The sequence below is a fragment of the Molossus molossus genome, unplaced genomic scaffold (assembly GCF_014108415.1).
Source record: "Molossus molossus isolate mMolMol1 unplaced genomic scaffold, mMolMol1.p scaffold_m16_p_4, whole genome shotgun sequence".
NCBI classification, from domain to species: domain Eukaryota; kingdom Metazoa; phylum Chordata; class Mammalia; order Chiroptera; family Molossidae; genus Molossus; species Molossus molossus.
This window is the reverse complement of record NW_023425377.1, coordinates 91848108-91873322: the sequence shown is the minus strand read 5'-3', so window position 1 is coordinate 91873322 and position 25215 is coordinate 91848108. Positions and strand designations below refer to the sequence as shown.

General features: G+C 46.0%; 1 protein-coding gene across 1 annotated transcript in view; it reads right to left on the bottom strand.

The window, feature by feature from the left end:
- Window positions 1-6450: 6450 nt before the first annotated feature.
- Window positions 6451-25215, bottom strand: part of SH3RF1 (SH3 domain containing ring finger 1) — a 166165-nt gene continuing 147400 nt past the window's right edge. Inside the window, exons 11-12 of the mRNA XM_036240139.1 lie at window positions 15320-15669; window positions 6451-6827 (exon numbers count right to left, since the gene is read on the bottom strand). Of these exons, the coding sequence (XP_036096032.1) occupies window positions 6659-6827; window positions 15320-15669 (519 nt within the window). The 3' untranslated portion in view covers window positions 6451-6658. The remainder of the gene's footprint in view (window positions 6828-15319; window positions 15670-25215) is intronic.

The following is a 25215-nucleotide window of genomic DNA, read 5'->3' as shown; positions in this document are numbered from 1 at the left end:
CTTTCTCCAGGCCTAAACCGCGGGTGAATTCAGATGGCGGGAGAGATTATTACAGCTTTGCTTGGGGGAAGCGTTTCTTTGGCGATCTTCTTTCTTCTTGAAAGCTTCCCTCTCTTCGCTTTTATTATAGGGGCCGACTTGATAATCTGCCAATCCCACACATCTGTCTTGGTGGGTAAATAAATCACAGGAAAGAACATTTCAGCTTAAAGGGTGGAAACTCAAGCCCCGCTTTGATTTCTGCAACAAGCACCACATCACAGGAATCCACAATTGCTACCCCAGCACGAGCTGTGTGGGCTATCTGTGGAGCGGCCCCAGGGCCGTGGTGGCCAGAGCAAGGCCGGGAGCAGGCGGCAGACAGCTCTTGTGTCTGGAGGGCCCCGGCTTTCTCTGCAGACAGGACTGGAGCAGCCAGCCCTCACTCCTTACCTTAGATCTGTGTCCCAGCAGGCGTGGGCTTGGCTGCTCGAGCGTTATGGGGCCCACATGATATACGAGCCACTTTTAAGCACTAAGTCTCCTACGTTGTTCTCTATGCCCATCTTATTTTACTGTACGCAGAGGATTTGTACAACCAAGGTGGTCTCACTGGGTAAGGGGTGATTCAAAGCCACCCGCCGTTTCATACAAAAGACCAACAAGACAGGGTAGTGCTGTCGTCTGGTATCTTCTAAAACAGAAAAAGGATTTTTACCCACAGAATACCTCCTCCCCACCCCCGCAAAGCAGGATTCTCAATTGGAATCAATTCTTTTCTTAAATAATTTTTCTTTATTGATTTTTAGAGAGCAGGGAAGTGAGGGAGATAGAAACATTGATGAGAGAACATTGATTGGCTGCCTCCTGCCTGCCCCTCACTGGGCATCGGGCCCACAACCTGGGCATGTGTCCTGACCGGGAATCGAACAGGTGACCTCTCGGTGCATGGGTTGACGCACAACCACTGAGCAACACTGGCTGGGCCAGAATCAATTCTTAAAAGAACTTCTTAGTAAACCTTTTGAAAAAAGGAAAACCGAAGGAGTGGGGCACAATTGAGACTGCAGGCGGCAGGTGAGGACTAAATCAGCTGGTGTTAAAGACTGGGCAGGCAGCGGGGCATCAGTCTCCACTTAGTTTCTGCCTTTAGGGAGTTTATTGAGTGGGCCTTTGTGATATAATTTATAAGGAAATTGGTTTTACTCAAAAGGACATTTTTGCTTTGTCTTGTAGTACCCTTGAGTGCTTAAAAAAAGGGAAAAGGTAATTCCATTAAGCTTTCAATTTTCACTGGCAAAAGAAATGAACTAGATGTGATTGGAAAGATAAGGCACCACCGGCCTTCTCTTGAACTGACCTTGCTCCAGGGTTTGGGGAATAAGAAGCATGGCCTTTGTTTCACAGATGTCATTTCATGTTTAATTAGAGGGCGAGAATTCCTTTTTTTTTTTCCCCCTTCTCTAGAAACCCAACTTCAATCTGCTGAGACAATGTTCATTACATTCACAGGAGACAGATCGTCCAGTCATCCTCGTCACGGCTCTGGGAGCCCTGTGTTTGTCCTGGTGACCCTCCGTGGATTCCAGATCAGAAAATGTCACAGTCAAGACACACGAGAGGAGACCTGATCTTTGGGGAATGAGCGGGTCTCTGCTTGCATGAAGTCACTGGTCCACTGGCCACACCAAAAGGCTTCAACAGAATCCTCCAGTTTTCTTCTTGAATCTAAATCTCTAGCTTCATCTTTTTCGGGGGTGTGGGGGGAGCAGGGGAAGGTAGAAACTATTCAAAATTAAATAATCTCTACTGTTCAAAGTCGAGGTGTTTTCATATATCTCAGGAGGGGTTCTAACAATCAAGTTCTGTGTTCTTAACGTGTGCTTTGGTGCCTCCAAAGCAGAGGCTGGATACAGTGTCACAGGCCACATTTTCGTTGATCCCATCTTTGGACGCTCATTAACAATAGATTTTTGTTCTCTAAAACCACACTAATATAGTAGCCATTTATATGTATACGGATATTTACAGTTTAATGAAAATTGAACCACTTAGAGATTCAGTTCCTCCTTCACGGAAGCCACCTTTGCAAGGGTTTGAGCGCGCACGTGGCTACTGGCTACCAGAATGGAGAGCAGACACACATTTCCACCTCTTTCCAGAGCAAAAGTTCTGTTGTCCAGCACTGCTCTACACAAGAGATATTGAAGTTTACTTTTTTTTTCCTTTATTGATTTTAGAGAGAAAGGAAAGGAGAGGGAAAGATGGAAACATTGATGAGAGAGAACATTGATTGGCCGCCTCCTGCATGCCCTACACTGGGGATCAGGCCCACAGCCCGGGCATGTGTCCTGACCAGGAATCAAACTGATGACCTCTTGGTGCATCGGTCAACGCTCAACCACTGAGCCACACCGGCCAGACTATTGATGAAGTTTATTTCTCTATGCTCCAACATATATACATGCTGAGTGCCCAAACATTTAAATAGCAATTCAAGTGTAATTTCATAACTTCCATCAGGTTGCTTGAGCTGTCAATTAGGTATTGCGATTTAATGGCCAGCGGGGTGTGGCAGACTGATCTGTAATATTGGGTCTTTCAGAGCTGGGAAAAGCCTCTAGCCAGGGTGCCAGCAGGGACTGAGAACAGTGCATCTGACGGGCGCACACACTTCCTGCTCTGAAGAAGGTCCTAGTTTTGTTACTGCTGCTCATCCTCTTTCTGGCTTAAGGCTAAACGTGGTCTGATCGAATAACAGCCTTGGATGACTGCAGAGGCTCAAAGAGGAGTGTCAGTCGCAGATCCCTTTAACCTGGCTCCTGGGTATTGGGGTCACTGCAGTACAATAATAATTTGCATTGAGTGACATCAAGGAGGTGTTTTGTTTTTTTTTTTAACTTATCTTTATTGTTGAATGTATTACAGATGTCCCCCCTTTTTCCTAGTTTTGAAATGGAAAGAGGCAAGTCAGAAAGTCATTAATAGGACACACAAAAGAAACATTCATTTGTAAACCAGAGAAAGGGTATTGTAAAACTGTCATGGTTGCCTGGCCGGTGTGGCTCAGTGGATTGAGCATTGTCCCATGGACTGAGGTCCTGGTTCGATTTGCAGTCAGGGCACATGGCCGGGTTGTGGGCTTAATGCCCAGTAGGGGGTATGCAGGAGGCAGCCAATCTGTTTCTTTCTCACACTGATATTTCTATCTTTCCCTGCCTCTCTCTTAAAATCAATAAAAACATATTTAAAATAAAATAATAAATAAAACTGTCATGGTTCACACTGGCTCGTTACCACTCTAACAACTCTGTACTGTCCCTGTGATTTACTGCCAGGAATAAGCAACCTCCCCTCCCCCGCCATGCCAACTTGAGCTCACAAGAGTGAGGGGTGAGCCCTTGCTAAACCTGGGTATTGGCTAATCTCTCTTGTAAATACCCTCTCCTTTACTGTGGAGGGTGGGCAAATTCTTTTTCCTGGAAAGGAGTAATTTCAATAGGATGTTCCCTTGGTAAGGACATAGTTTAATTGGTTCAAAGCACATTTCTAAAAATTTTACATGGACACACACAATGTGCCGTACAACGTAGTCTATTAAAAGCCTTTTCTAAACTTGAATTCTAATGATTAGAGTTCGGGACTGAAATACCATTTCTGGAGGCATGAAAACTAAACACATAGCAGTTGGAAATATCCCCTTAATTTGTCCCTTCCACATCCAATTAGACTCAATAAAGGCATTATATGCATATACTCCAGGGAGTGAGATGAAATATTTGAAAACAGATGAAAATGCCACATATTAAAATAGCACTTTTCAGAAACAGTGACGCTGTCCACGTTACTCCTCATCTTCGCCCAGGGAGGTCCCAGAGCAGCAGCAGGAAGAAACTGACTTGTCCAGGTGGTTACAAGGAGAGTTTTTCTGGGCACAGCTTTGATACAACCTAGGATTCCTGATTTTCCATTCTGATAAGTAATGTGATAGTAACTAAAAGTTAAAGCAGGAAAAACAACTTTTTAATGACATATAGGGTCCTTTTAAACTGACGACTTGTTCGCCTTCCACGGAAGATGAGAATCAGAGAGGATGTGCCCAAGCCCTGCTGGGCCATGGGCCGTGGGCCGTGTAGCTGCTGGCAGGTTGGCACTCCACCCAGGGCCAACACAAGACCGCCCGCTGCCACAGACTGCGGCAGACGCCATCAGAGAGGGGAGCAGAAGTGTTCTACCTCGTGCAATTCCACAAACTCTTTTAAGAAGTTGTAAAACTTCTTGGGGAACTAACCAAATGAAGTTTGTTAGCTGGAGAGAGAAAATATAGTATAACCACCAAAATGACTATGATCAACATTTTCTGTTTGAAGCATATGCAGATAATTTTTATCAAGTAGAAAACAAGTAAAATATGTCCCAGGTTAAAAAAAATAAAAGAAAAGAAAATTTTAAGGACGGACACAGGGGCATATAAAGGATGAACATCAAATTTTAATCGTGAACCTTTTCTCCAGTCTTCAAATTATTAACATGATCAACTGCAGTTTTATCATTACCCTATCAATGTGTAACCAGCCCTTGTTACAAAATCTCCACCTATTGTCTCCCCCAAAAAACCAATAGAAAACCCATACATTATATTATCTAAATGATCTACTAACAGATGAAATTTTAACCAACTTCATACCAGGAAACTATTAACAGAGGTACTTCAATCACATAGCTTAAAATATGGAGAAAAGACAGGTAAAAAATTATCTTAACCTGTAGTAGTCTTTTTTACTTTTTAAAATTTTTATAAAATACACTAATTTTCCAAAATAAAGAATATTATGACACACTGGTGTCAACCGACACCGATGGAAGCTGATGTCAGCTTTTTTTCTAACTAAAGTTCATTTCACCGAACCTTTATATATTACATGAATATCCCAGTAAAGTATTCTTAAAAAATTCAACACACAGGAACATAATGTACAGTGTCTTATAAAAAAAAATGGTTAATTTGGGAATGATTTCATTTCAACCACATATCTTTTTAAGACCATGAAACCTCCTGCCGCCGCAAGAAGATTTTTCAGTTCACGCTTCTATTTCCCGGTGGTAATTCTTAAAAGTAAGAAATGAAAAGGTTTTTGTGTTTGCTCATGAGAAAACTGTGGCAACGACTTCATTCACTACCAGGCTGTCTTCCCTCCTTTTGTTTTTTGGGACGACCCAGACCCACGCCTGCCTGGCACCGGAATGAGACGCGTAGCAGCGGCCAATGACATCAAAGGATGGATATAAAAAGCCAGGCTCAGCTGGATCCCACCACAATTGTAAGGTGTGGGCTCTCGCCCTCGCGCCCAGCCTCCCAGAGCTGCGAGGGACCCGTTCCAGGAGCGGCCTCCTGGCTCACGCTTGCCATCCGTCAGCTGGGAAGATGTAAAAGGACCATTTTCACTAACAACGTGTGTCACGGCTGATGGATACCTTAGCCAGGGAGGCAGGGCGTGCACTCAGAGAAACTGGTCAGTAGTGGCTCCGGGGGAGAGGAAAGAGGACTGTTTATTTTACAGCTTCTGCATCGGTCAGTTCTGAGCGCAAACTCGGCTCCACGGGAAATGGCAATGAAATACACAGACCATGCACAGCCGAGGTTACCGTGGGAACCCAGAACACATGCACAAGGGCGGGAAGGACTCACGATGGGCGAATGTAAACTTTTCACAGTGTTTCTTACAGCCTTTGACTTCAGCACGAGTGCATCACTGACCACCACTGTCTCACGAACGCTTTACTGTGTCCTGGGCATGCAGATCACTTAAGGTAAAACGGACAAATTACACTTCATAGCCATTCTCAAACAGGAGTACAACTTGAGATTTTCTGATTTCCAACCAAGGAGTTAAACCGTGTCTCTTATAAAACTAAATATATTTCTGAATACATTTTGGTTCAGGGGTTGTGCTTTAACTCTTCCTTATCGCTTCGCTGATTTCGTGCTGGGAAAATTAAAAACCCACAACGTTACATCGAGGACTAGGTCTTAGGGCTGGATTCCTGACCGAACCAGAAAGACAGGCAAACGTCACCTTCTCCTTTCCCAAGCTTCTGTCTCCCGACCCCAGGTCCTTATTGATATCGATTCGGTTGCATGTTTTGGTTTCCCAAAGAGGAAATCCAAATCAGATAGCTGGCATTTCTGTCTTAAAAAAATCAAATGTTAAAAACACAAAAAAACACCGGTGTGGGGAGAAGGGAAGTTCATTCTCAGTTAAAAAGAATCTCTTGCTTTCAACAGGAGATAACCCAGCGTCTCCTTAGCTATCATTTCATAAATTAATAATCCCTTAAAATCATAACCCAAAGAATTGATCTATTACAAGAAAAATTCAAGTTTAAAACAGCAAATAAATTAGTTAAGCCTTGTAAACAATTGTCCATTTTAGCTATATATCTTTAAAATAAAAAAAAAAGGGGGGGGTTTCTCTGTATAGTCAGTCAGACAGTACAAGGCACACGTCACACAGCCGAGTCCAGAGTGGAGAACCCACAACCACGCCGCGTGGTCTGCGCGCTGGGGCGCTGGGGTCCCGCGCCTGTCCTTTACTCGTCTCCCGGCCGTCTGGAAGTCCGCCCTGTGCTCTCTCGCTGAGGGGCAGGATGTGACACCTTCTTCCTCCTGTTCGCCTCCTCAGATGTTCTCCACAAAGCTTCCGGGGAAAAGGCCCGTCTTCCCATTGCGTTGCAACGTGCCTTTGAACCAGCCGTCCTCTCGCTTTTTATGAACAAACACGATATCTCCCTCCTTAAGTTCAAGTTCGGCCTCGCTCTGAGGAGGATAGGAAACCACCACCCTGTGCCTAGAAGAGAGAGATTTCGGGTGATTAGCTAAGGCTGTTCAGAGCAGCGACACCAACGTGCACAGCACAGGAAGCTGCCTGGCTTCGCTGATGTCTGCAAACAACCCGGAATTCAGCTGGCCTCTGCTAGGCAGAGACCTGGTGTTCACAGTTCGGATGTGCTCACTAGCCCCCTGCTGAGGACCCAGGCAGGTGTACTGGAATGCCCTTTCCAGGGACAGCCACCTTGTCCCCTGCGAATGTCTGTAACACAGAAGGAAAGTTTTATTCCATGTCCCTGGAGGAAATGCCCTGTCCTTCCTTTTCTCCAAGACGAAAGAAGTGGATTTGATTGGCGAGAGTGGGAAGCAGCTGAGCAGGTGGGCTCAGGCCTGTCTGAACCGACTGCTCCAGGCCCAGTGGGCTTCTGCCTCTCCGTCACCCTGTAGGCTCCGCGTGGCCAGGGGCCAGGCCTGCCTTCTGGACTCGCAGACTGCATCTGCGGGTCTCCCTGTGTCCCTTGCCTAGGGCTTGACGTGGATGAGGCAGCACATCTAAGGAAGTTCATCTGCTTTACAGACTCGAATTCTCCCTTGGGCAGGCTGTCCTAAGGTCTGACAGGGAGGGGAAGCCATGGCCACAGATCCAACCCTGCTCGTAATGAGGCTGACATTCTATCCTCGTTAGTGGAACAACCGTGTCTCTTTCTCCATCGGTTCTCAACTCAGACATCAGCAGGACAGGTGTAATGATCACTTAAAGCCCCCAGAAGCCTCGTTGGTTTAATGTTATCTATCCCGTTCCCATGCTCCCTGGTCTCCTGCAAAGTGAGGGTTAGCAGCCACGGACACCAGAGGGGGGCCCTTGCTTTAAGCTCTATATCCTCTTTTCACCCCTTTCTGTGCCCCAGCACGAAGCCCCCTTTGGCTCCTCTCTTGTTTCCTCCACCGAAGGGGTACACAGTGATGTATGGGAGTCAGCCCCCCGGCTGGCTCCCGTGAGCCTGGCCCCCTGGTAATCACGCTCCTGCGTGGCCTCCTCCAACAACGCGTAGTGATAAACAGTGTGATCAATAACATGCTGTGAAAACGACAGTGTGTGACTTTTGAGGCTTGGTCATGAAAGGCAGGTGGTTTCTTTTACTTTCTCTTGGACCATATGTGCTCTGGGGAAAATCCGCTGCCGTGTTGTGAGAAAATTCAACATCCCTATGGAGAGGACCACATGGTGGGTAACAGGTCTCTTTCCAAACACCGAAACTAAGTAGCCAAGTGATGTGAATGAGCCACCGTGGAAGGGAGTCCTCCGGCCCAGGCAGGCTGTCAGATGACCAGCTCATGCTGACATCTGGACTGCGATCTCAAGAAACAGCCTACACCAAAACCACCCAGAGAAGCTGCTCCCAGCTCCCCAACCCACAGAAGCAGTGAGATAATAAATGTTTATTGTTTTAAGCCATGAAATTCTGGGGGTGATTTGTCACACAGCAGATTAGAGGACCCACTCTTGACGGTAAGTAAATAATGTTATGGCTTAAAACATGACAGTCAGAACAAATTCTATAGCACTGCCCCGAAACTCATAAAACCCATCAGAGCCTAGTCCTTCCAGAAGAGTGCTAGCTTCACCGATCTCTGTCCTGAAAAAATCAGAGTCCGTTCTCATTAGGAAGGACCATAGCAAGAGTCTCAGGCTATTACTCTGTTCAAAAGGCATCTCTGCGAAGATCTGGTGGCTGCCCAAACAATTCCAGAGCTACTCTGGGCAACAGAGCAAACGATCCTCCAAGATCTGAAGCAAAAGCACAGCAGGGAGTCTGGCTTATCGTTTGTAAGAAAGGCGCAGTTAATTCAAACGTGAATATTTATACACAACACGGGTTAGGGTTCAGTCAAGCATGGCCCGAGGGCAGAGGCATGGCACTGTGGGGGCAGCTGTGGCCTGGGGTCGGACACAGCCATAAAGGTCATCTGGAGCAGATTAACCTGGGCCAATGATCTCAGCTCTCTCGGCCTCAGTTTCCTCATCTGTAGAATAGGACTGTAGAGAGTTAAACAGTTATTACCGTGTAATGTAGTGAGATTATAAGTGTGATGCTCACACCGTTCACACCTATTATGAACGTTTGGTGGAGGCCAAAGCAGGCGGGGTCTGGTGCTCCAAGGAGATGAAGAATGGGCCAGGCAGTCGCTGGCCACCCCGGCCCAGGGTCCAGACTCCGAACATGACCTCAAGGAAAACTGCCTGATAATTAGATTTGACATACTTTTGAATGGCGTAGTGAAGGTTTTGGAATACCTTCTCTGACATGTGTAGGAGCAACACAAATAATTTCATCTTGAACTTATCTGAAGGAACAGGTTCAGATGAGATTTCTCAAGTCTGTTGCCAACACACTAAAAATCCATATAAAAAGCAATGTAAATAGTTGCCATTTGGGGAAAGTTAAAATTTAAGCAAAGCTCTATAATTTGGGGGGGGGGGGGGGACAAATGACTCAGATCCCATTCAGAGTAGATGTCTGATGAAATGCGTTCCCCGCGAGCTGCCTTCAAGGGAAAAGGAAACAAAAATAGTTCTTAAAAAACTTGAAGTGAATTAGATGAATATTTGCATTTCACGAAATGCACAAAACCAATTTTGTCCAAGATTTCTTGAACTAGAACTGCTGCTGGGCTAAGAACATAATCTTCCTGCAAAGTTCGCAGGGGGAGCACATTTCATTGCTCAGTTACAAACCTCTGGGGGTGGAACGAGACACCATGTGCATAATGGAAACTGTGACACAGCCCTGAGTGTATGAAGACTACCAGGTGCACGGTAACAGCCCCTGCTCCGAGATCTTCCAGCTCTGATTCTGGCCTGGAGCCTCGTGAGGGAGTTTGCATACCGATTTCTAACATGAACTCCTAGAGCCAGATACTGGGCACAACTGGCCAGCTATCTCAGGCACGGAGAGGTTTGCCAAGTAGAATGTTTACAGACCGACAGCAGGTGCAAGGTGCAGCTGTGGAGGCCTTCCCATCCGCTGCGCACTCGGATTCTGCGTGTCTTCACTTGAATGGGGCTCTTGGGAAGGTCTGAACCTCAGGAGGCAAAGACTTCTCTCCTGTGACCTCCATGGGCCCTGCTGACCCACCCTCAAAGACCACACCCCCTCCATCCCTCTTTGTTGTCACCGCCACTATCATTTGTGACAAACTCATGACCTTCTGCGTGGTCCAATCACCTACCTGTCCTCCCTACCTCAAACCTCTTCTGGTCCCCATTCCTTCCTACACTGAACACACTGATTTTCTTTTTTGTCCTCACCCAAGGACATTTTTTTGCATTTATCTTCAGATAGAGCGGGAGGGAGAGAAGGAAGGAGAGAGAGAAACACTGATGTGAGAGAGACACATCGACTGGTTGCCACCAGCACGACCCCAACTGGGGCGGGGACAAACTGCAACTGAAGTACGTGCCCTTGGCCAGAATCGAACCCAGGACTCTGGTCTGCAGGCCGACACTCCAACCACTAAGCCAAACTGGCCAGGGCACACACTGATTTTTCTTAACTGGCAACTCTATTTGTTACTACCTGTTGCTCAGAAATTGTTACCAGCTTCTCAATGCCTGTGAGTAAGGCTAATCCTCAGACTGGTCCTTAGGGCCCTCAATGATCAGGTCTCAGTCTCTCTGTATGGCTACTGTTACTATTATCTCCACCAATGTTCCAAACACTTTTCTAACCCTGAACACATCCCCCAAATATGACATTTACTTCCCTGACGCCACACCTTGGCTGGTGCGGCTCCTTCCGCTGGGGAGGTCCCTCAGACGATCTCTCTGCCCAGCCAGCCCCGCAGAGCTATGCTCCAATTCTCCTGCGAAGTCTTCTCTAGCCCATGACTGGAAGTAATTTCATGCCTGACCAGATCCCAGAGGCCTCTGTGTGTTGTGAATGGCACTCAGCCCAGTCTACATTGTATCATTGCCATCTGCATCCCTGCCTCATTTACTCTACCAGACTGCAAGCTGCTTGAGGGGTGAGACGATGGCAATTCACATGTGTGCCTCATTCCACTTAGCCCGGCACGTATATTAATATGTACGTTGAATGACAAAGAAGGAAAGGTCCAATTATACTCTGAAACTATTTTTAAAAACTGTATAAAGCTCCTTAAAAAATGAAATTCTGACAAATATTACAACATGCATGAACCTTGAAACATTATGCTAGAGCCACACAGAAAAGGATAATATCCCCAATTTCAAGTACCCACAGAACAGTCAAGCTCATAGAGACAGAAAGCAGAATGGTGGCTGGCAGGGCTGGGGGGGAGGGGGTGGAAGGGAGTTACTGTTTAATGGATGCAGAGTTTCAGCTGGAGATGATGACAAAGTTCTAGAAATGGACAGTGATGATGGTCACTCAGCAATGTGAATGAACTTAATGCCACTGAAATTTGAAATGAAAAGAACGGCACATTTTTATTTTACCACAATGTTAAAAATAGGATAAATGAATGAATGCATGAGTAAAAATAATGGAAAAATAGTAAACACGTCTAACACCTTTTTGTTTCTAATCTCCCCTAGCATAGCCCGAACTGGACCCCGGTGGCTCTGGGGGCCACTCTGCCCACCACCCTGGTCTGGGTGGGTAACCATTCACTGTTTTCTGTTAGTTGTTACAACAACCTAAGAGCCAATCAAGTATTTTACTCGCGAAACCATGCTCATTCTCTTTGCAGTTTGCCTGCGGCCCAAGTAAACTATGTCCACAGCTTCTCAATCGATCATGCTGCTGAAGCCGACTACCTCTCTGAAAGTCTATCTCTATACAATGTGTATGTTTCCAAGTGTTCTAGCTTAATCCTTGACCAAAGATCATAGTTTTTTTTTTTTTTCTAATTTAGGACATGGACTTACAGGTATATAGTTATCAGTTTAATTCCTAAACCTACCAATATACAGAGAGGACTTGCTCTGTCTCTGTAAGCCCTTTATCTGTCTATTTTTAGAAGGTAAAAGCAGCTGTCACATACACTTTCTTTTATTCGCCATCCCTTCTGAAATATTGTATCTCCACTTTCTGTTTGCAATTTCCCGACTGTTTTTCCCTCAATCCCTCTAAAATAGAGCCTCAAATATTTGTTCTATTATTTTTGCTGTCATCAATGATACATTTGCTGCCTCCAGGATATAGGGTGTTATTTCTTGTTTGTTTTCTTCAGTCTCTCGGACAAGCACAAAAGAATCCTTTTGTTCCTCAGAGAATCCTCTCAGTTGACACAAAGACCTGTCAACACACCTCAAGGTTCCTCCTTCCTCACTGTGAGATTGTTTTCAGTCTTCCCGTCTTGGGGAGGCTTCCCACCGCCGTCCCTCGTCACATCCTCTCACTCTAGAATGATGGGACAGGGCCAAGGGTTGAGGAGAAATTTTATGCTTGTTCTCGTCATTAATCTGCAGAGGGATCCCATCTCACGCTGTGCCAATACTATACCTAAAAAATAGTTCTATGAAATTCTATCAGTAAACATTCTACCAAAAGAACTGCAGATATTCCGCACTTTGCCAGGGCAGGAGCTGTTGACCTTTAGATTGTGAATCAACGAATCTAAGATCCTGAATTCTGAATCACACTGATGTGAAAGTTCACTGTTCCTTCCTTTTTAGCATTAAGTACTTGTTATTGTGTTGAAAGTTTTGAAATATCAAAAATGATACAGCTGGTAGCTTTCTGGTCACCAAAAAGTTTCATTCCCAGTGAATAATAGGATGTTTTCCTACTAATTGTTTGCACGCATCTTTGCTATTGTTTTTATTTTATTTATTTATTATTTTTAATCCTCACCCAAGGATATTTTTCCATTGATTTTTAGATAGAGTGGAAGGGAGGGAGGAACATCAATGTGAGATACATTGATTGGCTGCGTCCTGCATGACCCTGACCGGGGCCAGGAATCGAACCTGCAACCCAGGTACGTGCCCTTGACTGGAAATTGAACCTACAACCCTTTGGTCCGTGGGCTTATGCTCTAACCACTGAGCAAAAATGGCTAGGGCTCCTATCGCTTTTATAGCCAGGCAGACCTGAGACTCCAAGTTAAATAAATATTATCACCATGAACGTATGAAGGCAAAGGGGCCGTGAAAAGCTGGTCAGGCCGGCTCTTTACATTCAATATTCCCCGGAACATGTGGACTATAAAAATATAAACCTGGGCAGAAATCTTCTCCAAAGCCCCTTTCCTACTTGTAAAAGTGGAAATGGTTCTATAAAAAAGCATGCCAGAGACTTCCAGACTGCCGTGCCCATCTGTCCCCTCGTTCAAGTCTCCATGTTCCCCGTCTGATGTGCGCCCCGTGCTCCCCGAACCGCTGTCCCCTGTCCGTTCTCCTGTCCAGACGCCCGGCACAGCAGGAGCCTGCTGTTGGCGACCAGCCCTCTCAGAAGAAGGGGCTGGAATGCAGAAGCCACCGCGATGGAGGACATCTGGCGACTGAAAAGGAACACACAATGGGGGCGGGAGAGCAGGGCCTGGGCCAAGTGAATGAGCACTCAGGATGGTCACACAAACGCCACAAATGACAGGGAAAAGAAGAAAGCACTCAGGGCCTGAAGGGAAAACTGCAGGTCAATGCCTGGGGGTGGGGAGAGGAGGAGCCTTTGAGACCAAAAGAAAGTAAACAAGTCACTGGACTCCCTCCAGGGACCGAGGCTCCGTCCCTGGAAAGCAGAGCGATCCGGCAGGAAAGGTTGCTGTCAGAATGGAAGATGCCGTGAGCTCGGGACACCATGTCAAAGCTTTACAGAGAGCACAATAGCGGAGGGGAAAGACAGGATGGTTTCGTTAGTGGGGAAGGAACTGCTTTCATCAGGATTACAATGACAGAAAATTATCTCACCTCACTATAAAAACCTGCAAGCTGTATACTTTGTACTTCACGCGCATAGGTTGTTTGAAGTTTATTCTTTTCCAGTTTTTTTTTTTGGGTCAAAAAAATAGGCCCAGAAAGACATGAATGAAGGGCTCAGAATTTGGTGGGTACAATGGACATCTGAAATACTGAGAGAGGTGAATTTAAGCCATTTTAAGGTATAACACTTAATAGTAAGATTTCAAATCAGTAATAGGAAATGCTACCTAATAGGCAACACCTCTACACATGACAAATCTGCTTTCCTCATGAAATGCAGGGACAGAGGGCCGAAGGCCTGTAGAGACAATGAACCAGATGCCACTTTCTGAAACAAATGTGTATAGTATGTGTATGCATTCTGTGAAAAGATTTTTAGTGTATTTCATTATTTCCCTGGGGAATGAACAGCGCTTCATTTCATAGAAGATATTTGTTTTATTAAACCTATTTTCTGTCCGGCCGGTGTGCCTCATGGTTGAGCACTGACCCATGCACCAAGAGGTCGCAGGTTCGACTTTCGGTCAGGGCACCTGCCCAGGTTGTGGGCCCGGTCCCCAGTGGGGGGGCATGAAGGAGGCGGCTAATCGATGTTCTCTCTCATCGATGTTTCTATCTTCCTCTCCCTCTCCCTCTCCCTTCCTGTTTCTCTGAAATCAATAAAGGAAATAAAATATCTTTTTTTTTTTTTTTTTATCCTCACCCGAGGATATTTTTCCATTTTTTGTACAGATAGAGTGGGAGGGAGAGAGAGGAAGGGAGGGAGAGAGAGGAAGGGAGAGAGAGAGAGAAAAACATCGACGTGAAGGGACACATCGAGTGGCTGCCACCCGCACGACCAACCAGGGCCGGGGACAAACTGCAACCGAAGTACGTGCCCCTAGTGGGAACCGAACCCGGGTCTCTCCGGACCGCAGGCCGACGCTCTAACCGCTGAGCCAAACTGGCCAGGGCGGAAATAAAATATCTTTAAAAAAACCTGAAAAACCTATTTCCTTTCCTGATGCACTCCGAGACTCCCAGGGACTACGTCAAACAAAACTGCTCACGTGTATAATCAGTACTGAGGGCCAGAATCACTGCAACAGGCTCATTACTCTGAGTGTAACCAAACCAAGTCACAAGGACAGGAGGTGACAGGTCTCTGAGAACTGAGCCACACCCTTCTCAGGAGGAATAAAAAGAGAATCCTCTTCTTTGGTGGAATTCTCCAACTGCTTTACAAGTAGCAGGGACTAGTACAGAGGCAAAGGAAGAAACAAGGGAGCAACTGCTGAGATCGAAGAGAAGTGGGAAGAGGGACCAGACATGAACAAGTTCCCCGTGATTGACAGAGGTCACCCCGATACAATTCTGAGTGGCTGTCTGTTTAAAATACACGAAAGGAAGGCTGGAGGCCTAAATCCGTGTAAGACACACAGGAGGGAAAAGCAGAGACTCGAGTATGTTACTGCAAAAGAAAGCCAATGCTTGGTTGTTATTACATATTTTGTTAAAAAAACTTAGGAGGGTGTGGAAAAATATCTTAAATATCAGAATAAATATTCCAGCATAAAGCTTGCCATGCATTTGTCAGGTTTGTCCTGGGAAAACAGGGAACTCACCTTTCACAAACAACAGGCCTGGACTCATTCAGGACAGAGCCCAGGGAGGAGCAGGGCTGCCGAGGCGGCGGAGCGATGGGAACAGCAGAGTCTAGGGAACTAGTCTTGCGATGAAGAGCCTCCTGGGCCAGAGCGGCTCCTGCAGCGGCCGGGCCATCCCCGTCCACAGGGCAGGAGCCGGCCCTGCCGTGGGCGCCCCCCAGTGGCAGCTCGGGTCCCACCGCTCCCTGCAGAGGCAAATCGCCACCACCCAGCTCCATCTCCAGGGTGGGCGAGGCTGGAGGGGACACTCGGGGCTTCCGCTTGGTGGAGGCGCCAGAGAGCAACTTCAACAACCCCTTCCTTTCTTTCTACAAAAGAAAAAAAAAAAAACCTACATTAGTTGAAGACTGACAGTACTGTAGCGTTGTAATCCACAGAGCACCAGTTTCCATGTTTGGTTTGATCTTTTAAAATTACTTCTGTGGGTATTTGGTTCTCCACCATCTGCTTCCAATTCTGTGTGGTATTAACCTGACCTTTTGCTTCTCTTTTCCCCCTTTCCGCCTGCGCGTTTTTGCTTGCTTTGGGCATTCCATTGTTCATCACTACCTTCTACTGAGGTACGAAGAGCAGGTAAAAAAGGTGTAAGACGAAAAACTCACCAATTCACAGCTCAGGCTTGGTGAAGGCAGACACAGACATTTTAGGACAAAATGGAAATCTCAGATTGTGGATTTCATTTCCTGAAGTTTTGCCTGTACTATCTCTGGTTATTGCACGTGAATTAAACACAAACCCAACACCATTTTACTCTCTACCCACAGACTTGACTTCTTATACGTACAGGCAGTGATGTCTTCATCAGAGTTAGGGGCTAACTTACTTCTCACAGGTCACCTTTACAAAACTTAACAGGCCAAAAATAACAGAAGTCAAATCAGTTCTATTGTGCAGGTACTTCCTTGTTTAAAAAGCCAAAAACACTCGGCCGGTGTGGCTCAGTGGTTGAGCATCGACCCATGCACCCAGAGATAGCTGGTTCGATTTCCGCAAGGGCACATGCCCAGGTTGTGGGCCCGATCCCCAGTGGGAACCAGGCAGGATGTTCAGTGGCCAATTGATGTTCACTCTCATCAAGGTTTCTATCTCTCCCTCCCTGTCTCTCTCTCATATCAATAAAGGAAAACAAACAAACAAATAAAAAGCCAAAAACAACTCTACAAAAAATTCAAAGAGAGTTTCAGTGTAAGTGAAAACCACTGTAAGTCTCTTTTTGCAAGCAAATGTACAAATAAGAATTATTCCCAGCGATAGCAGTCCACAGAAGCCATGTCTTGAATCTTTGTCTCTTTTGACATCTTTGTTCTTTGCTCCTTTCAAAAAGCCAGATCTAGAGCTAGCTCCCTTCATTCCCAAACCCTAACTGTCAATATCTTTCTGACGACCAAGCGTAGGTAACAATCATCATTTTAAATTGTTTTACGAAGATGTCATCAGAAAGTCCTCTGAATGGAAACATGGCTGGAAAATAAAACATTTCACAGAGAAGCAATTCTTTACAAAACTCTATAGGAAAATTGAAATTATTATGGTCCACTAGTAGGAAAATAGAATTATGAGGGGCCCACAAGGAGATATAACACTGAGGAATTTTTCCTGGAAATATTAGTTCATTCATACTCAGGAGAAATCCCTTAGGGAAACGAGTCTGACTCCATAATGACACAGCTCCATTAGACACCGAATGGCAGAAAAAAAGGAAGAGATGAAAGTAATCATTTATCAGACAGTGAAAGACTTCTGGGGAGACTGCACCGCGGTCTAACGGTGCTCACAGTGTGTGCTGACTCCCGAGTCAGAAACAGAGGGAGGGGTAAGAGGGTGGGAGGGCTGTCATTTCTGTCCATGCTCAACTCAGGCTGCACATGAGAAGAGCCAACCCATTGACAGCGCCCCCCACCCTTTCTCCCTACCCCAGCTGGAGGAAGAGTCTTCTGCATTTCTCTTTAAGGCCTGGCCTCAACACACCTTCCCAGCTATTGCTTCATTCATCTAACTTCACATTTGCCAACAGGTTTCTATCTGCGCGCCAATAAATGACCCTATCAAGTTGGACTAACCTGCTTGAATAAGTGCCTGGACTGAATACACCTGTGTATCACACCCAGTGCCTGCCTGGTGCAGAACCCGGCACCTCCTGAGCTGAGAGGCCAAGACTGGAAGAGCATGAGGCAGGTGGGCGAAAGGGATAACACTTAGCTCATCTCACAGCTAAAGGAGAAAGAGGGTATTTTATTTTTTTAACCCTCACCCGAGGACATTTTTGCATTTATCTTCAGCTAGAATGAGAGGGAGAGAGTGGAAGAGAGAGAGAGAAACATCGATGTGAGAGAGACACATCGACAGGCCGCCACCCACACAACCCCAACCAGGGCCGGGGACAGACTGCAACCGAGGTAGTGCCCTTAGAGGGAACTGAACCTGGGACTCTCTGGTCCGCGGGCTGACGCTCTAACCTCTGAGCCAAACCGGCCAGAGTGAAAGGGGCTGTTTTAGATCATCCAGTGGTGACCAAGACGTTACTCGACACCATGGTCAGTGAAGTGGGCTAATGAAACGCCTGCCAGAGCTGCTGCCACACTTCTCAAAGGGAGCCCGAGGTCTGGGGCCGGAGAAGGAGCTGGGAAAGGGTACTGTCCAATGGCTCCACACCTAAAACAGCAGCCAGCCACAGCCTCCAGCTGCTTCTGCCGTGATGCAGGAAAGCACTCTCTAATCCCTGGATCCCCGCAGAGCTGCTGTGAACATGAAGTCCATTGATAAATTACAATCTCAGCAAGCACAGCTAAAGATGTTTCTTAAAAGCTCGGTCTGGGCACTCAGAAAAATATCAGTTAACTGAATGGTGCTCAGGGAACAGCCTCTAAAGTGATTAAGAAGAAAGATGACTTGGTTCATCTAAAATGATTAAACACATTAAATATAGATTGCTTTAATGACTTCTAGGGGATGTGTTATCATCATCAGCCGATGCTGACGACCACGGAGCAGAAGGCAGAGGATTAGGTGTCTCGGGGTGTGCGGGTGGGGGCTGGATGTTAGCACGGAAAAGATGCTGCCCTCGTTCCCAGGAGCTGTGTTGTTAATATCCTATTCTGAGGTTTTCTGCGTTAGCAGAACAATGTGCACAGGAGAGAGATCATTTTGCAAACTCAGATGCTTATCATTTAAAGGCACCTTTGTTTTTTCTAAATCCAATGGCAGAAAAGAAAACTATGGACGAATTAATAAAGACTACACTTCAGCAAAGCAATTTTTTAAGTGTAATGTTAGCATGCATAAAGGGGGGGGGCATATCTTTTAACATCAACTCTTCGCTTGTGGGTTTCCCAAGAAATTATTCTCAGATAAAAAAATGTTCTTATAGTCATCATTTTCTTATCAGATTTGATGATTTAAAAATGTGTCTCAGACAAGAAAAAAAAAAAAGGAAAAGAACTATTTGGGTCAGAAAATAATCACTAGATTCCAGAAAGAGTACTTTTTACATATAAAAATAATTTCTGAACATCGACTTAATGACTTTCTATTAGTCACATTACACAGAATGAGTACACTATGAGAAACATCAGGTCAGAGCACCTTCCCAAGCAAAAATAAATTTCATATGAGCGACAGCAATTAACCATGTTCTACCCCGAGTCTTCCTCTTATCCCTCTCCTTGCCCTTGGATGTCCAGAGAACGCAGTGACAGATAAACAATCTCCCAGGCCACTGGTCATCAAAAATGTACGCAGCCAGACCCCCAAGAACCAGTCACTGTTCTTAGGTAAGGAATTTCAAAAACTTAATTCATACGATTGTCTAATAACAATAACCACCCATTCTCTCGACAAATATGTATTGACTTGTCATATATGAACCAACCATGTGCTGGGCTCTGGGAACACAGCAGTGAGCAAGACGACAGACAGTGCACATGCTCCGGTGCAGACTCCAGCATGGCTGTAGGGCAGGAGCGCTGCAGAGCACGGCTGGGCAAGGGGGAGAGAATGACCAGGGGTGCTGTTTGGGGGGGGGGGGCAGGAAAGCATTTTGTAAAGAAGTGCATAGAAAGAGGGAAAGGCCATGTGAAATCCTAGAGATGATTAAAGACCACTGGGTTTAAGAATCTTATTCAATGCATTTCAAAGGCTTCCCACATACACTGTATTGCTCACACCCGCCCGATGAGATAGGCATCGACGCCATTCTCATCGCCCAAACCTCTTTAAGTCTGCCTGAAATCAACTGCGAGTAGGGGTGATATTGAACCAAGCCCCCACTCTTCGGCGAGGTCCGCGCAGGCAACATCTCTGGAAGCACACCTGCTCTGCACGATGAACGGCAAGGGGGGACACGCTGACCGCAGGCTGCTGATCACAAAGGTCACTCTGAGCCGAACCCCGTGTGCAGCTCTAACTGTCCAGACCCAGTCTGGGTCCCAGCTGCCGGCACGGGCAGGAACAGTGACTCCAACCACTTAGAAGGAAGGATGGGTGGGCTTCTCCCTAAGAAAATGAAACGGCGAAGCCCACAGACCATCTCGGTTTTTGTTTGTTTGTTTTGTAATCCTCACCCGAGGACATTTTTCCATTTTTGTTCACATAGAGTGTGAGGGAGAGAAAAGAAGAGAGAGAAAGAGAGAGAGAGAGAAACATCGACGTGAAAGGGACACATCGAGTGGCTGCCATCCACACAACCAACCAGGGCCGGGGACAAAATGCAACCAAGGTATGTGCCTTTAGCGGGAACCGAACCCGGGTCTCTCTGAACCGCAGGCTGACAACTCTAACTGCTGAACCAAATTGGCCAGGGCCCATTTTGTTTTTGACCGCAAAATAAGAACTGGAGAAAAGGGAAGATGGTGTAAGCAAAGAAAGTGACCCGTAGGGACATGTGTTCAGAATAGAAGAAAATGGGCATTTAAAAACTAGATGGACCCTGGCCGGTTTGGCTCAGTGGTTAGAGCGTTGGCCTGCGGTCCAGAGAGTTGCAGTTTGTCCCCGTCGCTGGTTGGGTTGTGAGGGTGGCAACCACTCGATGTGTTCCTTTCACGTCGATGTTTCTCTCTCTCTCTCTCTCTCTCCCCCCCACTCTATCTGAAGAAAATATCAAAAAACAAAACAAAACTAGATGGACCCTCTTAAGAAAACCAAGAATAATAGCAAAGGTCCTCAAACATTAGCAGATTGATTGAAGAACACCCGTGGTTCGCTCCTTAAGGGAGAGTCCTCAGGAATTTGAGGCACTGACTGTCGACCCTTGTAGACATGCTGTTTTTCAGGGACAGACCCGGGATGTGCAGAAGCGTGAGAACAGCACCCTCCTGCAGACCCCTATGGGAATGAAGGTCAGCGTCGGAGAAGACTCAAGAAGCACCCCCAGACTAGAAGGCAGGGGTAGGAAATGGAAGCACTTGGAGTAGAGCGGGCTTTACAGGGGGTTTCCCCATTTTCTGATGTGAGGGTTAAAACTTCAATCGATTGAACCACCAGAGGTTTGATTAGCAGCCATGACACTGAGGTCATTCCGATGCCTCAACAGCCTGCAGTAGCAAACCCAAACCCAAGCCTGTCCATGCCTCAAGGTTAAGAACTCGGAACCCAAGGACAACCAGCCACAAAGGCCAACTAGGCTTTCCCGAACAGGGAACTGCTCAAGCTATAGCCAATCTAATCATGTCCTTGCTTGGCTTCCTGACTTCTCTGTAAAAGTCTTGCCCCTGACTTGTAGGTAGAACACTCCCGACCACTTCTCGTTTGGCTCTGCCTGATTTTACTAGATATTTGCTCAAATAAACTCTACATTTTTTAATATTCCCGATTATTTTTTAACAGAATTTAGAGACTATAAGAACAGCTAATTACGTAACTGATACTGAAGAAAAAGATTTTATTTTCTAGATGAAACCTTACCATGCCAAAATAATAGTTTTTATATTTTGGTATAGAGGAGAAAAAACAAACAATGATATTCATGATTTTCTTTGAAATCTTGGATCACATTTAGGTTTTCTGTTTGGATTTTCTCTAACTTCTAAATATATATGTATAACAAATTTTTTATCATAAGAAAACACAATAAAAAATATATACAGATACTTGAGTATCTCATAAGGACTGGGAAACACATTTGCCTGGAGACTAGCTGACCACATGATGAAGCCTTCAGACGTGAAGTTAGAAAAGTGTCCGGAGGAAGCTGTTGAACTGATAACTGCAGAGGACAGCAGCAGTCTCAGAAAAAACAGCAGCAATGGCAGGAAGGCCCAGGATTTCCACAAGAAATAGCCGAGATGATGTTTGGACGGCTATCACAGAGCTTGAGGTGCCCATTGATCAAACCACAGAATGCAGTTACCAGACCAAATCAGCTAGAGACTTTAAGTCAGGGACAAAAACACGTTTCTGAGACTGTGTGATCTAGGACTTCCAAATAAAATACTGTTCAAAGGAATAGAGCCCAGTTAGGTACAGAGTTGCAACGGTCCTGTGCGCACGTGAAAAAGTTCCGTGCCTCCGTGGCACACCTGGGTAGTCCACGGCACAGCATTTGGATACAGAGAAAAGAAGAGGGCAATCAACAAGCTATCATTTGGGGGACACACCCCACACTGCCTGGAGAATTTGAATAAGTGGGTGATGCTGGTTATAAAATGACAAAAGAAGACAGAAATAATGAGGGGATGGTCAAATACCTAGATATCTGCTGGAAGTCTCAACTAAAACTAAAATCTCTGATTCGCTTTTTCTTTGACTTCCTAATACATTAATCTCACAGGAAGCTGAGAAAACTGCGACTCTGGATCTAATTCTGAGCAACTCGGCGGGGAAAGGCAAAGACCAGGTAGGGGTGAAGAGCTTTGGCTGGTGATGCGGAAATACTGAGGACTGAGAAGTGGGCAGTCAAAGAGAAGTTCGATTTGAACGCTAAAGTTTTAAAAGAACTGATTTTAGAAGTTCAAAGAAAATATATGCATGACCTGAAACGCAAAAAGAAAGATTCAAGAGGGAGGGCTCATCATGGTTAGAATAGTAAGATTCTAACCATACAATTGCAAATTATCCCAGCAGATGAAAATGTAAAGGCATCTAAAGGGGCTGATGTGGCCCCCCAGGGAGCAGCCTCTAATGGGCTCAAATTTTTAAAGGGTTCCTACAAAAAGATCAAGAGAAAAGTCCATATGAAAGAACATTAGCATGGTCCCTATGAGTTTAAAGTTGCAAAAATGCTAAAATCCAAAAAAAAAAAAAAAAAAAAAAAAGGGTAGGGGTGGGGGCTGCATAAAAGTTATGTTTGAACCACGAACAAGAAAGACACAGACCTGCTGTTTGGTGCGGATGGTGGTTCTCAGATGATAAGAAGGGCAGGAAAATCTTCAGACGGGAAAGGAAGAACAAACCTTGCTAGGGAAATGGATGAAGAGATCGGGATTTAGAGATCAAATGACTACTCTTGACAGGCTGAATTTACCCCAAGGTACAGAGGAAATTAACAGCTGAAATACAACCAATACTTTTTAAAAAAATATGTTTTATTGATTTTTTTTTGAGAGAGAGAGGCGGGGAGACAGAGATGGAGACATCCATGTTAGACAGAAACATCGGTTGGCTGCCTCCTGCACACTCCCTAATGTGGATCAATGCCTGCAACCCGGGTATGTGCCCGGACCGGGAATAGAACCGGGACCTCTCAGTCCATTGGACAACACTCAGTCCACTGAGCCATGCTGGCCGGGCTGCAGTCAATAATTTTTGATAGCTCCTGGTGAGTCTGGGATTGGGGCAACTCAACAGGCCAAAGAAGGGCATAGGTAGACCTAATTTTCAAGAAGACAACAATGCACTCTGCAGACCATCTGGAAAATTCTGGGGTAGTAAATGAAAGGTTTACTTTTTTTTTTTTTTTTTGTTCAGGTAGAGAAGGAGGAGGAGAGAGGAACAGAGAAAGAGAGAAACATCGATGTGAAGGGACACATCGAGTGGCTGCCACCCGCACGACTGACCAGAGCCGGGGACAAACTGCAACCGAGGTACATGCCCTTAGCGGGAACCGAACCCGGGTCTCTCCGGACCGCAGGCCGACACTCTAACCGCTGAGCCAAACCGGCCAGGGCTGAAAGGTTTACTTAGGAAAGAAAAGGAGACGCTGAGGAGACTCCTCCAGGAGGTGTTTGCTAAGAACAAGTAACAGCCAAAATGATGGGGCCCCTGAGGAATGGTTTGGATGGGAGAATGTAAAAGACATCTGGATCTCAACAGACGTTTGAAAAGTTCTTCCATGACACCCTTGTGGACAGGATGGAGAAATGTGGGCAAAAGAACACTCCAGTCATGGAATCACTGACTTTGTATCAATCAGGAAAAGTCTCTTTAGTGGACTTGGAACACTAAATGAGGCAACAGATTTAGGAAGGGAAAACTTGTAACCTGTGACACGAGGAACAGTGAAAAAAACTTCAGGAGTGTCCTCAGGAAAAAAATGGAGACTCTGAACTACCTTAAGGCATCACAAGAGAGGAGAACATTTTCTCAAGAGCACCTCAAACTGAAGAAAACGGCACGGACGTTCTGGAGCCAGGGCACTCGTGGGCAACGAGGTATCCAACAGAGGTCAGGGCCCACTCGCTGAGGATGGGTCTGCAGCAGAATAATCCGAGGAAGGTCTGGTATCGGGTTACCGAACTTCGGGATAAATGTCAGGTCCTGACAGTGAGGTGCTGGCTGGGCTGCGTTCCCCTGGAGGCGCTCAGAAGAGTCGGCTTCCTTGCCTTCTCTGGGTTCCAGGAGCTGCTTGCATTTCTTGGCCCATGGCTCCCTCCTCCAATCACTGTGACCTCTGCATCGGAGGCCACGTCTCCGGCCCCGATCTTCCTGCCTCCCTTTCAGGAAAACCCTTGTGATTATATTCATCCCACCCTGGTCATCCAGGATAAGTCCTTTGAAACCTTTAATCTCACCTGTAAAATTTCTTTTGCTATGGAAGGAAACATATTCTCAAAGTTCAAGGAGCAGGACATGGGCCTCGGGAGCTGTTCTCTTGTCTTGCACAGGCCCTTCCAAGCCTCGGAGTTTCAGTGAACTGTTTTCTGGGAGGGCAGGGCCGAGGAGTCCCTGTTCTCCTCGCTGACGAGGGCCCTGAGACACTGTTCCAAAACCTTACCATCTAAACTATAAAAATGACTCTTTGAAAGATATTGACAAAGTTGAACATGTCAGCTTGAGTCCATGTTTAATGTAGTTAATTATAAACGCTGAACCGATACCAATCTTTATAAAAACGCTCATGTGAACCCAACAATTAAATATTAACTTTTTAGTAGGCCGTAAAGTTTATTTCCTTATAAACCCCTATTCACAGGCTTACCTAGCCATTTAAATAGAGCACATCCATCACGACTGACCAGGTGGCTCAAAGTTTATGACTGTCCCAGAGCCTCCCGGAACTGGGCTTCCTTTTTTTTTTTATATTTATTTATTTTATCCTCACCCGAGGGCATTTTTGCATTTATCTTCAGATAGAGCAGGAGGGAGAGATGGGGAAGAGAGAGAGAAACATTGATGTGAGAGAGACACATCGACTGGCTGCCACCCACACGACTCCAACCAGGGCCGGGGACAAACTGCAACCGAGGCATGTGCCCTTAGTGGGAACCGAACCCGGGTCTCTCTGGTTGGTAGGCTGACAATCTAACTGCTGAGCCAAACCAGCCAGGGCAAACTGGGCTTCTTTAAAGGAGAAATGCATGGCCTACTGAGGAAAGGCCATGGATACAATTAGCCAGACTTGGTTGTCACTCTTCTCTTTCTGTTCACATTCAATCACCACCAACTTCCCTTGCCTCCAGTCACCTGTCTCCAGCCCCACCTGT